The sequence below is a fragment of the Rutidosis leptorrhynchoides genome, chromosome 6 (genome assembly GCF_046630445.1).
Source record: "Rutidosis leptorrhynchoides isolate AG116_Rl617_1_P2 chromosome 6, CSIRO_AGI_Rlap_v1, whole genome shotgun sequence".
NCBI classification, from domain to species: Eukaryota; Viridiplantae; Streptophyta; class Magnoliopsida; order Asterales; family Asteraceae; genus Rutidosis; species Rutidosis leptorrhynchoides.
This window is the reverse complement of record NC_092338.1, coordinates 8,466,077-8,488,779: the sequence shown is the minus strand read 5'-3', so window position 1 is coordinate 8,488,779 and position 22,703 is coordinate 8,466,077. Positions and strand designations below refer to the sequence as shown.

The following is a 22,703-nucleotide window of genomic DNA, read 5'->3' as shown; positions in this document are numbered from 1 at the left end:
GTGGATAAATCACAAAGACTAAACCTGCCTTCAAAGAATACAAATGATTCAGTATCTGCTGAAGTCATTAACGAATACCTTGCTACTAACTCAAAATCCGTTACGAACAAATCTTCTTCATCATTCTTCGATATTAGAAATTCTAAGATATCATCGTATCTTTTATTATAAATATCCTCGATATTTCTGAAGATATTTTCATAAGCATTCTTATCTGAAATCATTCATCTCTTCGCGCTATCTGTATTACATCATAAAAGAAACTATTTTAGTTTCTAATTTCTGAAAATTTTGAAAAATGGATGTTTTTGAAGTAGTGTTGGGAACTGAAGCATGAGTTAGTATAATATAATGACACTTGATCAACGTGATTATATTACAGTAAGTCATGCTGAGTTTCTAATGGAACGTGATAAAGGTTCACAGATCCCACCCTCATAATGAACCATGTTACATAACTCTTTTATTCTATTTAACCTCTAAACATATCAAGAAAATATTTTCTTGATGATTTGGTCTTTTCCGGATATTCTGGTAATTTGACAAATCAAGATCGTGCCATTACGATTACCTTCTTAGAACATTAACTATGTTCATTCTGAAATGTATACCTACGAATTCTGGACCATTATTCGCTTGATTTAAAGTCGGGAAGATAAAACAAAAGCATGAAGCTTCAAAATATCAATGAGAGTATATATAAGTAAATTGGAGAGAGTATTAACTGTGGATGTCAATAATTATGGAAAGACAGAAGCAGAGACATCGAAATATAAGGGAAGATATAAAACCCAACAACTATCCAGAAATTACAAACCGTGTATATCAATGCGTATAGCAATATAAAGACACGGGAGAATGAAAAATACTATAACCCCAAGGTAATGGTAGAAGAAAATAACTTCCTCCGGTGGTAGATGAAAAAGAAGAATGACAGATATAAAAGTTAGGAGTATATCAAGAATCAGAACTGGATGAAGCATTTTTTTACAATCTTTTGAAAATAGGAAATGAGGAAGAAGATGTAAGAGTGATGAAAATAATGAAACGGAAGAGGTCAATTTATAGCGAAATATCAAACATAGCAATCGAAGCAAATTACGCATTTAATCAAAAGAAATCTTAATTTCCTTAAATTCCGAAGAATCAAATCTTATTTAGATTATGAAGATTTTCTATTCCTTAAATTATGGAAATCAATCGTTAATACGTCAAGAGTTAAGACGAATCTCTATTCTTCATTTCACTCTTTTACGATAACTTCTCTCATACGCTTCGAAAAATCGGATTGTTTTATCCATATTATTTAACGGTGATAAAACTCTATTTATCTACACATATACGGCATGAAAACATTTTTATTGTTAGCCATGACGACCTCACTCAAATTTCGGGACGAAATTTCTTTAACGGGTAGGTACTGTGATGACCCGGAAATTTTGACTAAATTTAAACTTAATCTTAAATGATTAATGATTTCGACACGATAAGCAAAGCCTATGAAGTTGAATCTCAAAATTTTGAACTATTCAATTACCCTTCGGTTGTTCTCAACGATTCGCGAACCATTATATGTAAATAGATACATATATATACTATAACTTGAAAACGTAACAAAGTTTTAATTGCATGATACCATACATTAAACTTATTGGTTTATATATCTATTTGAATATATATGATTTCAAGTTATTTAGTAAACGATAGTAACATTCGTTTATTGATTCGATTGATATTTAGATAAGTTAACTAAAGCGTTTAAGATGAACCAGTTAAACACTAATTTGTTACAGTGTTTTCAAATTGCCACATTACTCAAAATGCTACAGTGTTTTCGAAAATCACTATTTGCTACAGTGAAATTGACTTTGCTACAGTGAATTGCTACAGTAAAATTTTGAAATCTTGCAGCACGTCTACGCCAACAGTTATATGTGTACATATAACGTCTACCTCCTCGAATTACATACTTTGAATGTGAAGTTTTCGAAAAACACCCCAAACTATGAAACTAGTTCTCTGAAATTGGAACAATGCTGATGAAGCAGCAAAAACTGTAAACGACCTTAACAGTCAAAAGTTTGATGATAAAGAATAGTATGGTGGTAAAGCTGAGAAAAAGAGAAGGTTTGAAACTGGAAAACGGATTGAGCAAAGTATGAAGGAGGGCCGTGGATAAATCACAAAGACTAAACCTGCCTTCAAAGAATACAAATGATTCAGTATCTGCTGAAGTCATTAACGAATACCTTGCTACTAACTCAAAATCCGTTACGAACAAATCTTCTTCATCATTCTTCGATATTAGAAATTCTAAGATATCATCGTATCTTTTATTATAAATATCCTCGATATTTCTGAAGATATTTTCATAAGCATTCTTATCTGAAATCATTCATCTCTTCGCGCTATCTGTATTACATCATAAAAGAAACTATTTTAGTTTCTAATTTCTGAAAATTTTGAAAAATGGATGTTTTTGAAGTAGTGTTGGGAACTGAAGCATGAGTTAGTATAATATAATGACACTTGATCAACGTGATTATATTACAGTAAGTCATGCTGAGTTTCTAATGGAACGTGATAAAGGTTCACAGATCCCACCCTCATAATGAACCATGTTACATAACTCTTTTATTCTATTTAACCTCTAAACATATCAAGAAAATATTTTCTTGATGATTTGGTCTTTTCCGGATATTCTGGTAATTTGACAAATCAAGATCGTGCCATTACGATTACCTTCTTAGAACATTAACTATGTTCATTCTGAAATGTATACCTACGAATTCTGGACCATTATTCGCTTGATTTAAAGTCGGGAAGATAAAACAAAAGCATGAAGCTTCAAAATATCAATGAGAGTATATATAAGTAAATTGGAGAGAGTATTAACTGTGGATGTCAATAATTATGGAAAGACAGAAGCAGAGACATCGAAATATAAGGGAAGATATAAAACCCAACAACTATCCAGAAATTACAAACCGTGTATATCAATGCGTATAGCAATATAAAGACACGGGAGAATGAAAAATACTATAACCCCAAGGTAATGGTAGAAGAAAATAACTTCCTCCGGTGGTAGATGAAAAAGAAGAATGACAGATATGAAAGTTAGGAGTATATCAAGAATCAGAACTGGATGAAGCATTTTTTTACAATCTTTTGAAAATAGGAAATGAGGAAGAAGATGTAAGAGTGATGAAAATAATGAAACGGAAGAGGTCAATTTATAGCGAAATATCAAACATAGCAATCGAAGCAAATTACGCATTTAATCAAAAGAAATCTTAATTTCCTTAAATTCCGAAGAATCAAATCTTATTTAGATTATGAAGATTTTCTATTCCTTAAATTATGGAAATCAATCGTTAATACGTCAAGAGTTAAGACGAATCTCTATTCTTCATTTCACTCTTTTACGATAACTTCTCTCATACGCTTCGAAAAATCGGATTGTTTTATCCATATTATTTAACGGTGATAAAACTCTATTTATCTACACATATACGGCATGAAAACATTTTTATTGTTAGCCATGACGACCTCACTCAAATTTCGGGACGAAATTTCTTTAACGGGTAGGTACTGTGATGACCCGGAAATTTTGACTAAATTTAAACTTAATCTTAAATGATTAATGATTTCGACACGATAAGCAAAGCCTATGAAGTTGAATCTCAAAATTTTGAACTATTCAATTACCCTTCGGTTGTTCTCAACGATTCGCGAACCATTATATGTAAATAGATACATATATATACTATAACTTGAAAACGTAACAAAGTTTTAATTGCATGATACCATACATTAAACTTATTGGTTTATATATCTATTTGAATATATATGATTTCAAGTTATTTAGTAAACGATAGTAACATTCGTTTATTGATTCGATTGATATTTAGATAAGTTAACTAAAGCGTTTAAGATGAACCAGTTAAACACTAATTTGTTACAGTGTTTTCAAATTGCCACATTACTCAAAATGCTACAGTGTTTTCGAAAATCACTATTTGCTACAGTGAAATTGACTTTGCTACAGTGAATTGCTACAGTAAAATTTTGAAATCTTGCAGCACGTCTACGCCAACAGTTATATGTGTACATATAACGTCTACCTCCTCGAATTACATACTTTGAATGTGAAGTTTTCGAAAAACACCCCAAACTATGAAACTAGTTCTCTGAAATTGGAACAATGCTGATGAAGCAGCAAAAACTGTAAACGACCTTAACAGTCAAAAGTTTGATGATAAAGAATAGTATGGTGGTAAAGCTGAGAAAAAGAGAAGGTTTGAAACTGGAAAACGGATTGAGCAAAGTATGAAGGAGGGCCGTGGATAAATCACAAAGACTAAACCTGCCTTCAAAGAATACAAATGATTCAGTATCTGCTGAAGTCATTAACGAATACCTTGCTACTAACTCAAAATCCGTTACGAACAAATCTTCTTCATCATTCTTCGATATTAGAAATTCTAAGATATCATCGTATCTTTTATTATAAATATCCTCGATATTTCTGAAGATATTTTCATAAGCATTCTTATCTGAAATCATTCATCTCTTCGCGCTATCTGTATTACATCATAAAAGAAACTATTTTAGTTTCTAATTTCTGAAAATTTTGAAAAATGGATGTTTTTGAAGTAGTGTTGGGAACTGAAGCATGAGTTAGTATAATATAATGACACTTGATCAACGTGATTATATTACAGTAAGTCATGCTGAGTTTCTAATGGAACGTGATAAAGGTTCACAGATCCCACCCTCATAATGAACCATGTTACATAACTCTTTTATTCTATTTAACCTCTAAACATATCAAGAAAATATTTTCTTGATGATTTGGTCTTTTCCGGATATTCTGGTAATTTGACAAATCAAGATCGTGCCATTACGATTACCTTCTTAGAACATTAACTATGTTCATTCTGAAATGTATACCTACGAATTCTGGACCATTATTCGCTTGATTTAAAGTCGGGAAGATAAAACAAAAGCATGAAGCTTCAAAATATCAATGAGAGTATATATAAGTAAATTGGAGAGAGTATTAACTGTGGATGTCAATAATTATGGAAAGACAGAAGCAGAGACATCGAAATATAAGGGAAGATATAAAACCCAACAACTATCCAGAAATTACAAACCGTGTATATCAATGCGTATAGCAATATAAAGACACGGGAGAATGAAAAATACTATAACCCCAAGGTAATGGTAGAAGAAAATAACTTCCTCCGGTGGTAGATGAAAAAGAAGAATGACAGATATGAAAGTTAGGAGTATATCAAGAATCAGAACTGGATGAAGCATTTTTTTACAATCTTTTGAAAATAGGAAATGAGGAAGAAGATGTAAGAGTGATGAAAATAATGAAACGGAAGAGGTCAATTTATAGCGAAATATCAAACATAGCAATCGAAGCAAATTACGCATTTAATCAAAAGAAATCTTAATTTCCTTAAATTCCGAAGAATCAAATCTTATTTAGATTATGAAGATTTTCTATTCCTTAAATTTATTGGTTTATATATCTATTTGAATATATATGATTTCAAGTTATTTAGTAAACGATAGTAACATTCGTTTATTGATTCGATTGATATTTAGATAAGTTAACTAAAGCGTTTAAGATGAACCAGTTAAACACTAATTTGTTACAGTGTTTTCAAATTGCCACATTACTCAAAATGCTACAGTGTTTTCGAAAATCACTATTTGCTACAGTGAAATTGACTTTGCTACAGTGAATTGCTACAGTAAAACGCTATTATAAAAATGTATTTTAATAAATAGCGAGACGATGATTTATAGAAGTAAATGACCAAAACACTCGAAAGTTTAAGATACACTTTGAGTGATATAATTAAGGGATAATTTAAGGCTATTGATAAGGCTAAAAAGGAACATATATTTCATAGCATTATCCCCCAAGAAAGACAGGATTTTAGTTGTAATTGTTCCATATTCAAGTAATATTCGTTTATATTTAATAAGTGCGAAGACAAAAGGCGAAAACGAAGAATTGAAGACGAAAAGGTCCAAAATGCTCAAATGTACAAGATACAATTAAAAAGGTTCAAATTATTGATGAAGAATGTCTAAAAATGACAAGAGTACAAGTTGCGGAACGCAAAGTACACGATATAAAATAGTACGCAAGGACGTCTGAAAATCCGGAACCGGGACCCGAGTCAAGAAGAAACGCCCGACGCAACGGACCAAAAATATCTAGTCTACTATGCACAAGAATAAAATATAATATATAAATAATTATATTAATTATTTATATATTTATATTTATTTTATATTATGTCGACAAGCTAGGAGCCAAAACAATGTGAGCTGTCCCTGGTCCTCATGCGAGTCGCATGGCCAGAAGGCCATTTCCATGCGAGTCGCATGACTCCAGATTTCAGGCCACATCTATAAATTCCAGTGTTTTCGCTCGATTTAAATCACACACATACACAAATATATATATATACTCCGTAATATTATTTATTATTTATTATTTATTATTATTATTATTATTATTATTATTATTATTATTATTATTATTATTATTATTATTATTAAGATTAATATTAATCTATTATTATTAGTATTATACCTAAAATACTACGACGAGGTCATGAGCGTGTCACTTTCAAAATATGTTTTCAAGCGGGATAGAGTTAAGGAAATTATGGGTTATTGCCATGGAGGTTATGGGTAATGTTCGGGGGTATTTTTGTGAATCAAACCTCGTGTTTATCATCTCCGATGCGTCTACGTGCTTTCCTGCAATAATGTATATCAATATTAAACAGTGAGTTTCATATGATCCCTTTTACTCAATATATTTTTGGGCTGAGAATACATGCGACTGTTTATAAATACTGAAAATACTAGATTTATATTCGTGAGTTTCATATGATCCCTTTTACTCTCTACATTTTTGGGCTGAGAATACATGCAAATGCTTTATTAACCGATATACAATATTTATATGTGTGAGTTTCATTGCTCCCTTTTTAATTGCTTTTGCAATATATATTTTTGGGCTGAGAATACATGCAATTTATTTTAAACGCAATGGATACAAGTACATACTTAATTCTACACCGAGTTTGAACCGAAAATCCCTTAGCTTTGGTAACTAGTAACTGCCGGTTATAAGAACTGGTGGGCGCGAGTAGTAGTATATGGATCCATAGGGCTTGATATCCCCGTCCGAGCTAGAGCGCTAGCCTTTTAACGGACGTATGCTATTTGAGAAGCGTACACGTTGGTTTGCGTGTATTATTAAGATGATTATACAAAGGGTACAAATTATATAAGCATTAAAGTTTAGTTACCAGGGTGCTCAATTTTGTAGAACCGATTGATAAACGTTTCGGATGAAACAACTGAAATCTTGTGATCCACCTTTTATTTAAAACATAATGATAAACGTTTTGAATAAAACAACTGAACTTTTGTAATCCACATTGATTTACGAATTATGTGTAATATTAAAACTATGAACTCACCAACCTTTGTGTTGACACTTGAAGCATGTTTATTCTCAGGTTTCTAGAAGTCTTCCGCTGTTTGCTCATACGTGATACAAGTTATGTGCTTGGAGTCATACATGCTATATACAAGAAACTTGCATTCATCAAACCATTACCATGTATCTTATTTTGACTGTATTGTCAACAGATGTATTATTGTAAACCATTTAAATGGTGATTGTCTATACATAGGAATCATCAGATGTAAAAAAACCTGGAATTTATATATTCATTTATGAAATACCTTTTCAAACGAATGCAATGTTACAAAACGTATCACATAGAGGTCAAATACCTCGCAATGAAATCAATGAATGACGTGTTCGACCATATGGATTTGGAGCGATCGTCACATATTGTGTAAAAACTGCATTCAAGAAACTTATTTTGTTGTAACATATTTGTATTGTAAACCATTATGTAATGGTCGTGTGTAAACAGGATATTTTAGATTATCATTATTTGATAATCTACGTAAAGCTTTTTAAACCTTTATTGATGAAATAAAGGTTATGGTTTGTTTTAAAATGAATGCAGTCTTTGAAAAATGTCTCATATAGAGGTCAAAACCTCGCAACGAAATCAATTAATATGGAACGTTTTTAATCAATAAGAACGGGACATTTCACACATCAGAGTAGGGTTGTCAAACATGTCTTCTGCATCAGCACCGATCCCGACTAGCAGTACCTAAACCTGCAAGGAGTAATTATGTGGGGGATTAGCGCACCGCTAAGTGAATGGAATCTATCTAACAGATATAGCTTAAGTCACACACAAGCTATATACTAACAACAACACATGCTAACTACCAACTAGCATACAATAAGACAATACGAGGATCGGCGGCTTGTACGAGCACACGACTCCTAGCTGATCGGACTTGAGTCTACCGATAGTCCCTGCTACTCAATTCACAGTATAGTTATCCAGATGCAGGGGATGCATCGTTCACACTATACTCCACAATCAGTAGCCTATGGACCCAACCTCCCCTAGGCACGGTTGACCTCATACGGACTCTAACCTCTCCTATGCACGGTCTCGAGTCCCCAGTCTCCCTAAGCCCGACTGGTGCCATTCACACAGTATACACATAAATCACATACAACATCAGGCATACTATATTATTCTAACATGGCAATTTCTACACTATGCATGGTAAAAGAGTCAACCACAGTAGCATGATATGCTACTTAAACTCTATCCGGAGATAGACCCACTCACCAATTACCAGCAACTGCTCAGTTATTATTTCTGAGCTTCATCCTTGTCCTTATAACCTGAGAACAACACAAACAAAGTTAATATACATATCCAATAAATAATATAATCATTTCATACGATTAACTAGGTCATAACACTATATATTCATAATTTTATGAGTCTACATCACGACTCCACTCAATAATGGCATACATGTGCGTGCAAAACACGACATACACACTAAAACTCCTTTTTCGGCCCAAAAACTATTTGATCTAGTTTCTTAAAAGTTCACCATTGAAAAGTATTCTTTATTACGATTCTAACAATAGTTTATTCATCAAAAACGGAGTTACGTTTTGAAAGTTACGCCCGTTTCAATTTCATAAAAGGTACTATAGCAAATAGTGACACTGTAGCAACTCGGGTACTGTATCAAATAGTGACACTGTAGCAAATAGTGACACTGTAGCAAATACTATAGCAAATAGTGACACTGTAGCAACTCGGTACTGTAGCAAATAGTGGGACTGTAGCAACTCGGGTACTGTAGCAAATACTGTAGCAAAATACTGTAGCAATTGGTTTCGAACAAGTTCGTTGATTTCGAACATTTTTCGCCCAAAACTCGATTTCTAAGTGTTTTTGACCAAATTTTAAGCACAAGAAAGTTACTAAACATATATACAACCTATTTCTAACATCAATTAAGCATAACCAACACATTTAAGCAAGAATCAAACCCAAAATCACACTTTTTAACTTAAGAACATAAAAACCCAATTTCTAACAATCAAAGCATGGATTCAACAAGACAAACCTGAGATGATGCTCACAATGATGCTAGAAATCAGTTTCTAAAATCTCTTAATCCAATTTCAAGTTTAGATCAATTAGGGTTTGTGAAGAGGATGAAGTTTAGGTACGGGTGTGTGTGTAGAATTTTCAAAAAGGAGAAGGAAATGAGCTGTACTATATACTTAAAAGGGTTAAAAACCCATAAGTGACTAATTGATCCAATTTCTTACTTGGATTTGATTAGGGTTTTGAGATGATGTATGTTTAGGTACGAGCTAGTTTTTAGAAGATTCAAGAAATGGGTAGAAAAGAGCAGATATTACACACTTATGGGTTATTAAAACTCATACCCCACAACACACGGGTATTTACCAGTTATCTAATATCTTTCGTACTTCGTTAGGAGGCCCTAACGGAGTCCAAATTAAACAAACCAACCTGTTCTGGGACCCTTGTCACAAACTGGTCACAACACAATTATAATAAAACACTAATAAAATAATTAAAATAAAAGCACTTAAGACTAAACACAAACCCTAAGGGCAAAATAGGCAACTTACAACTAGCCCGGGTTTCAGTCTGTTACATTAGTTGATCTATTTTGTAAAAAAAAAAAATGTTTTTCGACATCTTTTGGTAGCATTGAAGGGTTGTTCCTTTTATGAAAGTTGACTCTTTTATCGTTGAGGAAAAAAAAGAAAAAAAGAAAAAAAAGAAAAGAAAAGGTAGTTGATTTTTTTGTTAAAAAGAATTTTTTTTCGACATCTTTTGGTAACATTGAAGGGTTGGTTCTTTTACGAAAGTTGCTTCTTTTATCGTTGGAGACAAAAAAAAAAAGGTGAAATGACAAAAATACCCCTAATTACTATTGATGAGTAGTGCTACGGGGTTTTTTGTCTTTTAGATAGTATAGTAATAAATCATTTTAGATAGTATAGTAATAAATCACTGGAAATATATACTGTATTTAGTACTCCACTGAGAATGGACCCAATGTAATGTTTCCGTAATCGTGTTAAACTTTTAGCTGAAATGTGTTGGGCCGATAAGTTCTTTAAATTAGTTGGACTAAATGAACAAACTCTGATACACGAATGAGCTAATGTTGCAATAATATGGTGTAGAAAGAAGTTCGTTTGTATGTCGCAAGTCGTGAGATGATAGTGCGCCCAACCCCAACATACATGAGATGGCGTTACCAAGAAGGTAGTGCCCTACAAGGCCACACCGCTATGAAGGCCACGGTTTGGTGTTGTCAGTGAATTGTTGTTTGGGGCGCTAGTTGTTTGAGGACGAAAACAGAAAAAGGGTGGGGCCAATCATTTTTTTTTTCTCACTTTTATTATTGTTTTCATTTTGAGTCAAAATAATAAATAAAATACGGAGTATGTTTTTTTATTCATAACTTTGAAAAGAAAAATCTTTTTGATAATTGCTAACGGTTATATCCAAAAGATATACTGAGTATTTATTTATTCTATTTCGAAATTATTTATACTTGCTACTCTATTGATACCTTAAAAACACAACAAACTTATACAATTTATCTATACACATAGCACACGCAGAATTGATTCAATAGTTTTATAATGTTTTCCGAACAGTGAATTTATTAAAGAAACGAGCAATAAGCTATGAAAAAAATACACTGACTTAAATCAACCAAAATTTCCAACATGAGAATTTTGCCTCACCTCGAAAACAGAAACGAACATAATCAAATAATTCGTTTTTCCTAACAGGATTCGACTCATGAATAATTCGTTAAAATGACATCAGCAAAAAACAAATTATACTTTAGTAGATTGTGATTGTGAAGATTTACATTATCTTTTAGACTTTTAGACTCCATACAGTGATAAAATCAAGAATATATGATGTTATAACTAAAGTCATTATATTTTATGTTAATTTATTTGATGTTATAACTAAAGTTTTTTTATTTTTATTTTTTTTGGCAAAAAACAGGAAATTATTTGATGTCATTATATTTTATGTTAATGTTAATTTATTTGATGTTATAACTAAAGTTATCGTGTAAGAATATCTGCAATTATTGTACTAATAATAATTGATTTTGATATGAAGATCAAATAAAACTCAAAGATATTGCTGGTCGACTGAATCAACAGTTAAATTAGCATAAACAAAATCTTTACAAGATTTAAAATATTATTTATAAAAATATCTGAGATAACATATCTAACGTGACGAAATTATTAATTTTTATTTTTTTTTATTTTTTTTCAAAAGGTAAGTATATATATAATTATTACTTTTTAGAAAGACAGTGAAAGTGAAAATGATTGAACACATATAATTATTTATTTGAAAATGATTTATGTGGAATGTCAACTTTTAGTCTAATCAGCATATGTAAACTCACTTTATTTCATATCGAACGCCTTAATAATACATAATCAAACTCCTTTTTATCTCCAAACTAAAAATCATCATAATTAGGAGTTCTAACCACTGAACCACTATGGCTAAGCGTCACTTAAAAAGTGACCGAAGGCTGGACAAAACCGTATATAAACGAGTAAACGGATACGATTATTCCACCATATACATTTCCTAAAATTTTAAAAGTCGGCTTTATAGCAAGTAGTTTCAATATAGTGAGGTTTAAACTCGAACCACACATAATATTCGGTTCAATCAGTTTTCACTTTCATTATAGTTGTCATCCCAGTTTTCCTGCAGCCCTCGTGGATCAAAAAGAAACAGAAAAATCCAAAACATAAAAATAAAAAAACCTTTTTTCAAAGGACCACAAGTTACGCAAAATAACCATTCTACGTATCAACGATGCCATTAGGCTAATGATGACGAAAATCCAAGATTAGCATCTGGGTTAGTTATAACTTATAAGCAGCCTAAGAGATTAAAAAATAATTGACCTGCTTACTCTGCTTAAGTTGCCACGTGGACATAGGTAGCATCAAAACAGAACTAATCACACATTTGCAACGTGTCAAAACAATGTAAAATTGGTTATATGGTTAGCTGGTCCCAATCATAGAGATTGGATCCAAATTTGCAATGTAGCGGGTCCAACAATGTACAGCTTCTATTAGGTGTAACCAGAATCACCACAAACAAATTTAATCAGATTTAAACCACAACAAAATATTAATAAAGGACAAACTACCAGTTGATCCAAACCAACCACTTAATGAACTCAAACGCCTACCACTTACTTCAATTAAGATCCGAGTCAGCTAACTAGCTGAGACTGAATATTAATAAGAATCGTACACAAACTTAGATTAGATACCCAGGTGAAATAAACACGAAACATATGTGTGTTGATGTTATTGATTTCTGAAGAATTTTATACAGTATTCTCCACCTGAGATTTGGGAGAATACTTTTCTTAAAATCTTAGATCTTTATTGATTATCCTCCTACTTTTCCCCTACCTTCTTTTTACTTTTGTCCTACAAATTTCTTCTATATTAAAGAGATTCTTAGACCTTACTAATAAATATCTATCTCTCAATCTCTCAGCACACAAATATCCACACTACAAAAATGGTAACTATTCTGTTCAACAACTACTGCTAATTACTATCATTCTTTATTTATATTCTCGTGTTCTTATCATTCATACGGTTTGTTTCTAAACTTCTTAACAGATTATGGCAGTTTCAAAAGCAGACAAAGATTCTGCGGTTTCTGTGGATTATAGAGGAAACCCTGTAGACAACTCGAAAACAGGTGGCTGGCTTGCTGCAGGGCTCATCTTAGGTACTTATCAATGTTCATTATTACAGCTTAATTTTAAAGAAATGATATATGAAAAGTTGTTATTAATTGTATATCCTTGTTATTGTATATGTATGTAGGAACTGAGCTATCTGAAAGAATATGTGTGATGGGAATATCGATGAATTTGGTGACATACTTGACAAGAATATTGCATCTTTCTTCATCACAATCTGCAAACACGGTGACAAACTTCATGGGAGCTTTAAACATTCTAGCCCTATTTGGAGGATTCTTAGCAGATGCTAAGCTTGGTCGTTTTCTAACCATTGCTATTTTCGCATCTATTTGCGCTGTGGTAAGCATCACATATTTTGTTATGTAATCCATTTTGGTAATATTTAGATTCTCTAACTATTTTAAGACAGTCGAATATACTGAAATAAAAGATTGTTCAAATCAAACTACTTTTTTGCCAAGATTTAGGTAGAATTAGGAGTTTTCACAATCCTTCATATTTCCATAACAACTAACATATTAGGTCAATTAGGTTGTGCCCTTTTCCTTCTCTTTTGCCCTAATAGTATTAAAAAATTCAAGGTTAACTTCATCCTATATGGACCAAATATGACGTTGTTGATATTTTAGCTACCCCACTATTTTTCTAACTACGTACGACATTGAACTATCTTTTTAGCAAAAGTTAATGGCTAACCAAATTAACAACAAGGTGATTGTAGATTGTTGTTACCGTATAATTAACCATATAAGAAATCATAATAAAAAGTAGCCCTAAGTTTTTAACTGTTTCACAACAGGGAGTGACACTATTGACAATTGCAACAAGTCTCCCAAGCATGAAGCCACCTAAATGTGTTGACCCATCGAGACAAAGTTGCGTAGAAGCAACTGGAAGTCAACTAGCAATGCTTTACGTGGCTCTTTATACCATAGCATTAGGTGGGGGAGGCATAAAGTCAAACGTTTCAGGATTCGGGTCTGACCAATTTGACACTTCTGACCCAAAGGAAGAGAAGAAAATGGTCTACTTTTTCAATAGATTTTACTTCTGCATCAGTCTCGGGTCTCTGTTTGCAGTAACGGTATTGGTGTATATACAAGATAATGTAGGTAGAGGATTAGGGTATGGAATATCAGCAGGGACAATGATAATAGCTGTTGTTGTGTTGCTCGGTGGGACCACTTTGTATCGGTACAAGAAACCACAAGGGAGCCCACTAACGGTTATATGGAGAGTCGTGTTTTTGGCTATTAAGAATAGGAATCTACCTTACCCTGCAAGCCCCGTCTCCTTGAATGAATATAGCAACTCAAAAGTTCCACACACAACAAAGTTCAGGTATATAATGTACCTAGTAATATAAATTACCTTTACAAATATCTATTAAAGTAACATACTTTGCATTTGAAATTCTAAACCCATTTTGACAGTTACTAGACCCACCCATTTTGCCTATTCTAAACTATTGTTGACACAGGCTACTAGACAAGGCTGCAGTACTAGATGACTATGCAGCTTCAGACGGAAAAAAAACGAATCCATGGATAGTTTCAACCGTAACACAAGTTGAAGAGGTAAAAATGGTTATAAGTCTTATCCCTATTTGGTCAACATGTATCCTCTTTTGGACAGTTTACTCTCAAATGAACACGTTCACCATTGAACAAGCCACTCTTATGAACCGAAAAGTTGCTCGCTTTACCATACCCGCCGGATCCTTTTCGGTTTTCCTCTTCTTATCAATTCTCCTATTTACGTCTCTTAACGAACGGGTCATAGTTCCTATTGCCCGAAAGATAACCCACGACCCAAAAGGACTCAGAAGTCTTCAAAGAGTTGGAATAGGTCTTATCCTTTCAATAATAGGAATGGTTGCTTCTGCTTTAGTTGAAAAAAGGAGAAGAAATATGCACCAAAACGAAATGATGAATATTTCTGCATTTTGGCTGGTCCCTCAATTTTTCTTAGTGGGTGCGGGTGAAGCGTTTGCGTATGTGGGCCAGCTTGAATTTTTCATTAGAGAAGCACCCGAGAGGATGAAATCAATGAGCACCGGGCTATTTTTGAGTACTTTAGCCATGGGGTTTTTTATGAGTAGTGTACTAGTGACATTGACTGACATGGCAACTGACTCCCGTTGGCTTACAAACAATTTGAATAAGGGTAAACTGGAGAATTTCTATGGGCTACTTGCGATTCTGGGAGTGTTAAACTTTGTAATTTTTCTATTTTTAGCATCGAGACATCAGTATAAAGTGCAGAACTACAATGTTGAGGATAAAGAGATTGAGAATTGGAATACTGAAATGGTTGATGACATAGAGGTGAAGAAGGCCACCATTGAAGGGAAGGAAGAAGCTTAGTACATATTATTCCATATAGATTTATATAGTTTGTTGTAGATGTTTGATTTTACTCGTTGTTTTTATTTTTAATGGTTTGTAGAAAATATAGGCATATGTGAAGTATCAAAACATTCTCTCGTTCTTTGTTATTTCCAATCGTGTTCTGCATTTTCAATACTCCTATCCTATAACTAACGTTCATTGGACTAACATTGACCACTAACTGGACCAACTTTTTTCTATTTATGTTCTAAAAAGCAAATGCATTAATTCTTAAGTTGCACCTATGAATCTCTATTACATTTTCAGATCCAAATATACGAGCAATAACTATTTTGACAAATTTTATAAGAACATAAGGATAAGGATATTGAAACATTAATTCCATATTTACACAATTTGCATAACAAATGTCTGCCCGAGACCACAACTACTCATATTACTAAAAAAACACTTCATGACACTACAAAGATGTGATATGTGATCACCTTCCTTGTGTTAGGCAAGGTATTAACAGGATACAGCTTATATATATATATATATATATATATATATATATATATATATATATATATATATATATATATATATATAAAATTAAGCATGTTATGCATTACTAAACTGAAATGGATGACATGAAATTCTTATTCTTATCAACTACAAAATATTAGTGTTTTATCAAAAGAGGAACCTGAAATGCCCTTTCCACATAAGCTCTAAATGCATCTCAGATATTCAAAAGAAATCCTTAATTCACATTAACATCCCCTCAATAAAAAATACAAAGGCACTTACAAAATTAGAGAGTTTTAGGCAGCTTGTTGAGACGAATCGCTTGCTGGAGTAGGAAGATGGCTGACAACCAAAGGTGGACGCATTGCACGATGCTTTGATTCCTTTTCATTACGTGCCTTAAACATTTCTTCAGTTTCAATTACAACCAATCTTTTAACCTGTGTAAAACATTAACAGAATTAAAGATTAATCTACTATACAAAATACAAACTGCGCCAAAATCAAAGATGAAAACTTTTAGTACCTGTTGAAGCATTCCTCTAACAGTAGGGGTATTCCATCGCATTACAGTTCGGTTACACTTTCCTAAACGTAACGCTTCAAGAGTTCGCCTATGAAGTCTCCTGGTTCCTGGTATTCCTCTAACTAAAGTTATGTATAAGTTTGGACTCCATGCTATTGGTACACACGCTTTGTATGCCTTGTAAGCATTCATCTTTCTGTATTTTGACACCTTAAATCACATTAAAAACGCTTATTTAACTGTTGTTCTGTTTAAAAAAAAATTCACCAAACGAGGATTTTAATAATCGGACAAAAAACTCGATTTTATGTTTATGATCGGAGAAATCTTTGAAAAAACAGCTGGTGAGCATCGAATAATAGACCAGATAACTATTAGCTGAAGAGGAAGGTGAATTAACACAGTAAAGTAAAAATTACACCTGAAAATGCAATTACTAACAAATAACAATGAAAAAGAGCAATTGTGCGGTTGAAGTGACAATAACGAACGAAATAAGCCGAAAACAGGAAGGAGAAAGAACCTGAGATATGTAATATGAAGCGCCGCCGCCGCCGTCGATCGGAGTAATTGTGGCCTGCGCGGTTAATTTAGGGCTATTCCGTTGCACTGTAGGTAATATAATTATAGGGATGGCAATTGTCGAAACTCGTGACCCGCGGGTACCCGATTAAATCTTACTCACGGACATGAGTACGGGTAAAAATTTATAACCGTCGACAGGTCACGGGCGGGTCGCGAATATATACTACCCGTCGCGGGTAAAACCCGACCCGTGAATACATGAGACTTTTCTTAATTTAACCACGAATTAATACTTACAATTATTAAATTTAAAAGCTATTTTACTAGTATTTGAATAATGATTAAAAATATAACATTATATATAAGTAAAAAACTTAATTTTCACGTCATTATACATATAACTTTTACATATGGTTTTATAATTAATAAAATTATTTATATTTTCTAATAAAAAGTTGTATATTATTATTACCCGCGGGTCACGGGTATTCGTGGGTCACGGGCATGGTGTAACGACCCTGGATTTTTCAACGTTTACTTATTAATAGTTATTATTAATACTTGTGTTTTAATGAATGTATTGTTTATATGCATTTACTTGTTACCGCGATTGACTATTAATTGCCCGACACGTCTTTGTGACACACGTACATTACACGAATAATATTTTTAGATATTATTTACATTCATGATTAAGTTTTATTAATCATTTTTAATTAACTAAAGTTACTAGTTAATTACTTGAGCTTTATTGGATTTATTTGTTAACTACTTGAACTTGGGCTTTTATTAGTGTTAGTGGACTTAGAAGCCCACTCTACGCACCTTAATGGATTAATTAGCCCATTTTTTTTATGCAAGTATTACTTTTAAGATGAAACTAGATGGATTAGTGCATGGAATCTAGTTACTTGTTACTTACACATCTTTCCCATGCAAACACCTCTAATAACTATCTTTTTGAGCCATTACATGCAAGAGCCTTGTGGACACTTCCCTTCCCCCCACACTTGTGAAAACCGTCGGCCATACTAGGTGTAGGAGGGAGTTCAAATTTTTTTTTTGATTACTTATTCATTAGTATACCTCATTCACTTTACACACACACTCTTACTTGCATTTTTCTCTCAAACACTTCTCTCATTTTGCTCTCTAAATTGTAAGTAACAAGAACTTCTCTTCTTCCTTTTCTCTTGTCCAAAACCGAAACCAAACAACACATCATCATCATTCTTTTACTTGCTTCTTGTAGTTGTTTAATTACTTGAACTTTGTTGTTGTTTACTTACATGTTGTTAAGAATCAAACTCTTTAGTTTGTTCTTCATATTATCTTGTTTATTCAAGAACATACAAGAACAAAACTTTCTAGTTTATGTTCTACACTTAATGTTTTAAAGAAAGAAAGTTCATGTTGTAAAATCATACTTGAATTCATGTTAGTAAACTTAAAAGTTTACTTCCTTAAAGATCAAGACTTTGGCTTGAATCTTTAAAGTATGAACAACCATGAACTAGTTACTTGTTTATTTAGTTTATTACTTCATTTCTTGCATCTTTAAATTCGTGATTTATGTTGTTCTTGGTCAAGTGTTACTAGTTAACTTTGATCTCATTTTTCTTGAACAAAAGTTAACTTTATAAGTTCAAGAACATGGAAGTATAACTTTTTAGTTATAACTCCATACGCTTGTGTTAGATTTAACTTAATAATTTTAGATCTAGACTTTTAGGTCTTGGATCTTCAAGATCTAACTAAGAACTATGTTCTACAACTTAAGATCTTGATTAGTTAGTTTACTTTCAAATTTGTAGTTCAATATTACTTTTATAACTCTTGTATGTGTTGGATCTAAGGTCTTGATGTAACTTTGGTTCATCAAACATCATACAACTCTTAAGTGAGTTGTTCTACATATCTTAGACTTACACTAGTGTCATGATAGTCAAAACTTGGTTAATATTACCTTTAGTGTTCATGTATGTGTCGGATCTAAGATCTTGATGTAACTTTGGTTCATCAAACTACTTGCAACACTTAATTGAGTTGTGCTACTTATCTTAGACTTACACTTGTGTTATGATGGTCAAAACTTAGTAAAGATGATGTAAACCCATCAACGAGTTGTACACTTGAAGCTACAAGCATCAAGGATGAGAACCGTGATGAACATCAAGCACCAAGAACCCACCGGAACCTACTGTTTACTATTTTCTGGAACTGATCAAAATACCTGGGCTACTGTAAAGTTAATTTTCAGTTAGCTCTGTTCGAGTAGATAATTTTTCGTTTAAGACTCGTCTTAATCCGAGTTACGGTTTAGGATCTATGGCCCTCCAAACGTCACTATGTCCTTTTAACGTTGTGCTGAAAATTCTGACCTACTCGCACTTAAACCGTCGCCACGGTCAAATGAAGACGAGTTTGGTTCTGGAATTTTTACAGCAACTAAAGGACTTATATACGGAGCCATGGCCACTGGTCTCACCTTATTTCAGTAGGTATAGAGGCCGTGGTGACTGATCGAAGTCAGCCTTTGTTTTAAACTCTTTTCATGAACGAAACTTACTTTACACCTTTGATTGATGATGAATGATGATGACCCTTAAGACCTAATTTACATATATTTAAACCTATTGGGACGATTTACTAACTTAGTACTATTTGACTTAGGTTGAGGACTTTCCGGACCTACGTACTTGCTTACTTCCCGACTCAACTTTACTACTACTTTACCACTGTGAGTTATAGCATCCCTTTTTACTTTAACTATTTTGGGAACTGAGAATACATGCGCATTTTACGTTTTACATACTAGGCACGAGTACTTAAACTTTATATATGTGTGGGTTATACAACGGTATAAACTTTCCCCTTAGCTCGGTAACGTTTAGTCATTGGTCTTTGAACCGGTGAACGCGAATCTTAGATATGGATCCATAGGGTTTGACATCCCCACTCGGGCTAGTAGCGCTAGCATTTAACGGGTGTTTAATACTTCGTAAATATATGCACTCGCCAAGTGTACTTTCAGGGGGTTATAAACGTTAAGTTAGTTACCAAGTGCCCACGGTTAAACATATACTTTATCATACTGTTTTGAAACGCTCTTTGTAGCACTGAAATCTCGTGGCCTACCTTACATACTGTTATACTTAAACTATAGCTCACCAACCTTTGTGTTGACGTTTTTAAGCATGTTTTTCTCAGGTGCGTAAGGTTAGCCGCTTCCGCTGTTGTAACACCCCAGCTTAACATGACCACAATATTGTCCGTTTTGCCCGCAGGCTCACGGCTTTTTCTTGGCGACCACACACGAGGAACACTTTCCCAGGAGGTCACCCATCCTGGTAGTGCTCTCGCCCGAGCACGCTTAACTGCAGCATACTCACACATCTACTCTGCCTGTGGTCCCAAAACGCGTTGTGTCATTTAAGCGTGAGTATTACCTTATAATCCCATGATCACTCATGTCCGTGGGCGATGTGAGATTTGCCTAGGGTGTTACATTCACCCCCCTCAGGGACTCATCGTCCTCGATGAGGTTTGCCCCACCACCCCCAACATCATATGAGTGGCTCTGATACCATTCTGTAACACTCCAGCTTAACATGACCACAATATTGTCCGCTTTGCTCGCAGGCGCACGGCTTTTTCTTGGCGACCACACACGAGGAACACTTTCCCAGGAGGTCACCCATCCTGGTAGTGCTCTCGCCCGAGCACGCTTAACTGCAGCATACTCACACATCTACTCTGCATGTGGTCCCAAAACGCGTTGTGTCATTTAAGCGTGAGTATTACCTTATAATCTCATGATCACTCATGTCCGTGGGCGATGTGGGATTTGCCTAGGGTGTTACGGCTGTTGTACTAGTCTTGCTGTAGACACCCGCTGCTTTAGAGATGTCACCGTATGAACGTTTATCTTGCATTCATAAACACTATTACTTTTGAAACTATGATTTGTAACGACCATTGGGGTCACGTACAATTATTAATTGCTTCTATTCATAGAAGTATACTTTTGATGTAAAACATTCGACGTTAGTTATGACGTCACCTTTTATCATGAATGCAAACGTATTTTGAAATAGCATATAGTGTTTGACCTTGTAATGATCCTGTTATTGATGATTCGTACACGATGGTTTTGTACGGGGCATCACATTTGGTATCAGAGCATTGGTTGTAGGGAATTAGGTTGCATTAGTGAGTCTAAGACCGACCCGAGTAGGATTCACTAATAGGACTAATCTACAACTTGCTAGTTTACTTGTTTCCGCTGAACTTACTGCATGCTGCTACTTACTTTTACTGCTATATGCCGTATGCTATTACATGATTTCACTACTGCATGCTATTATCTGCTTTCGATTGCATGATACTTGTCGTTATTGCCATGCTACTTACTGTTGCACATGATCTAGACTGTTGTAGTTACTTTGCCTAATACATGCTTGCTTTATGACTTACTGACATGGAAAAAGTTATTTTTCCTTGTTCAGATGTCGGATATTCCACCTGCTATTATTTTGGGCAGCGACACAGACTCATCAGCCACTTCACCTGCCGCTGTTGCCGATCCTCAGATCCCATCGGCGACACACTCTAGTGACCCAGGCGCTTCGTCCTCCGGAGCTAGTAGTCATGCGCCTGCCCCAGTGGGTACTGTAGACGGAGCCCAGGACCTCCCGGAGATTCCAGCTCCACATGCCCCGGTACCTCAGGAGCCACAACACCATCCCGGTGGTGTTGTGATTCCCGCAGAATTTGGGGAAGGTCCATTCCGTAATCAGTGTCGTCATTGGTGCCGACGCGCTCCTGATGGACGTCTCGTGCCGATCGGACCCGCCCGATACCGAAAGATGATGGTCGCTCGAGGAGAGCCAGTACAGCCACCCGTGCATCCACCTCCACATGATTCAGATGACCCGTCATCCGACGACACATCCTCAGACGACTCTAGTGGCGAGGATTCCACCGATGACTCCGACGAGGAGGACCCCGATGATGGACCTGTTCAGCCACCCTACACCCCGCCGAAGAAGCGGTACCGTTTCGATGGTACCGTCATTTCAGGGATTAATGGAGGTCGAGCATTCACTGACGCATATAGTCGGCGTCGTAGGGTTACCGCCCGTAAGCGGCTTGTGCCGTATCCTGCTGATCCCTTCATCCGTAAGCCTTACCGCTTCGCAGCCTCTACTTCTGGAGCCGGACCGTCTGCACCACCAGCTCCACCAGCACCACCCGTACCGACTGCACCGCCTGCCCCACCATCTCCCTCTGTCGAGGAGCTGATGAGGGAGGTGGAGATCCTCCGTGCTCCGGTAACTGAGCTCAAGGACCAGATGTCCCACGTATTGGACATCCTACACCCACCTTCACCGTAGGGCTTTTGTAGTAGATTTCATTATGTAATCTAGTTGTAGTTTTATGTATTACTTATGTATTGTACGAACCTATGCTGATGTATGCAACTTATTTTTATTAATGAATGGAAC

At 34.6% G+C, this 22,703-nt stretch overlaps 2 protein-coding genes across 3 annotated transcripts; one reads left to right on the top strand and one right to left on the bottom strand.

Moving 5' to 3' along the window:
• Positions 1 to 12,849: 12,849 nt before the first annotated feature.
• On the top strand, positions 12,850 to 15,787 carry LOC139852538 (protein NRT1/ PTR FAMILY 6.4-like). Its single transcript, XM_071841835.1, has 5 exons — positions 12,850 to 13,094; positions 13,196 to 13,307; positions 13,406 to 13,623; positions 14,084 to 14,625; positions 14,765 to 15,787. The coding sequence occupies exons 1-5, from the start codon at positions 13,092 to 13,094 to the stop codon at positions 15,648 to 15,650; spliced, it is 1,761 nt and encodes a 586-aa protein (XP_071697936.1). The 5' UTR covers positions 12,850 to 13,091; the 3' UTR covers positions 15,651 to 15,787.
• A 476-nt stretch (positions 15,788 to 16,263) lies between these two features.
• On the bottom strand, positions 16,264 to 17,248 carry LOC139856081 (uncharacterized). Of its 2 annotated transcripts, none has more exons than XM_071845317.1 (3): positions 17,195 to 17,248; positions 16,672 to 16,881; positions 16,264 to 16,585 (listed from the first exon to the last, which is right to left on the bottom strand). In XM_071845317.1, exons 2-3 carry the CDS (start codon positions 16,861 to 16,863, stop codon positions 16,442 to 16,444), a joined length of 336 nt encoding a protein of 111 aa, XP_071701418.1. In that variant the 5' UTR covers positions 16,864 to 16,881; positions 17,195 to 17,248; the 3' UTR covers positions 16,264 to 16,441. The 2 variants fall into 2 exon arrangements, with proteins under 2 accessions (XP_071701418.1, XP_071701419.1); XM_071845318.1 differs by having other exon boundaries at positions 16,672 to 16,867; positions 17,195 to 17,244.
• Positions 17,249 to 22,703: the final 5,455 nt, after the last annotated feature.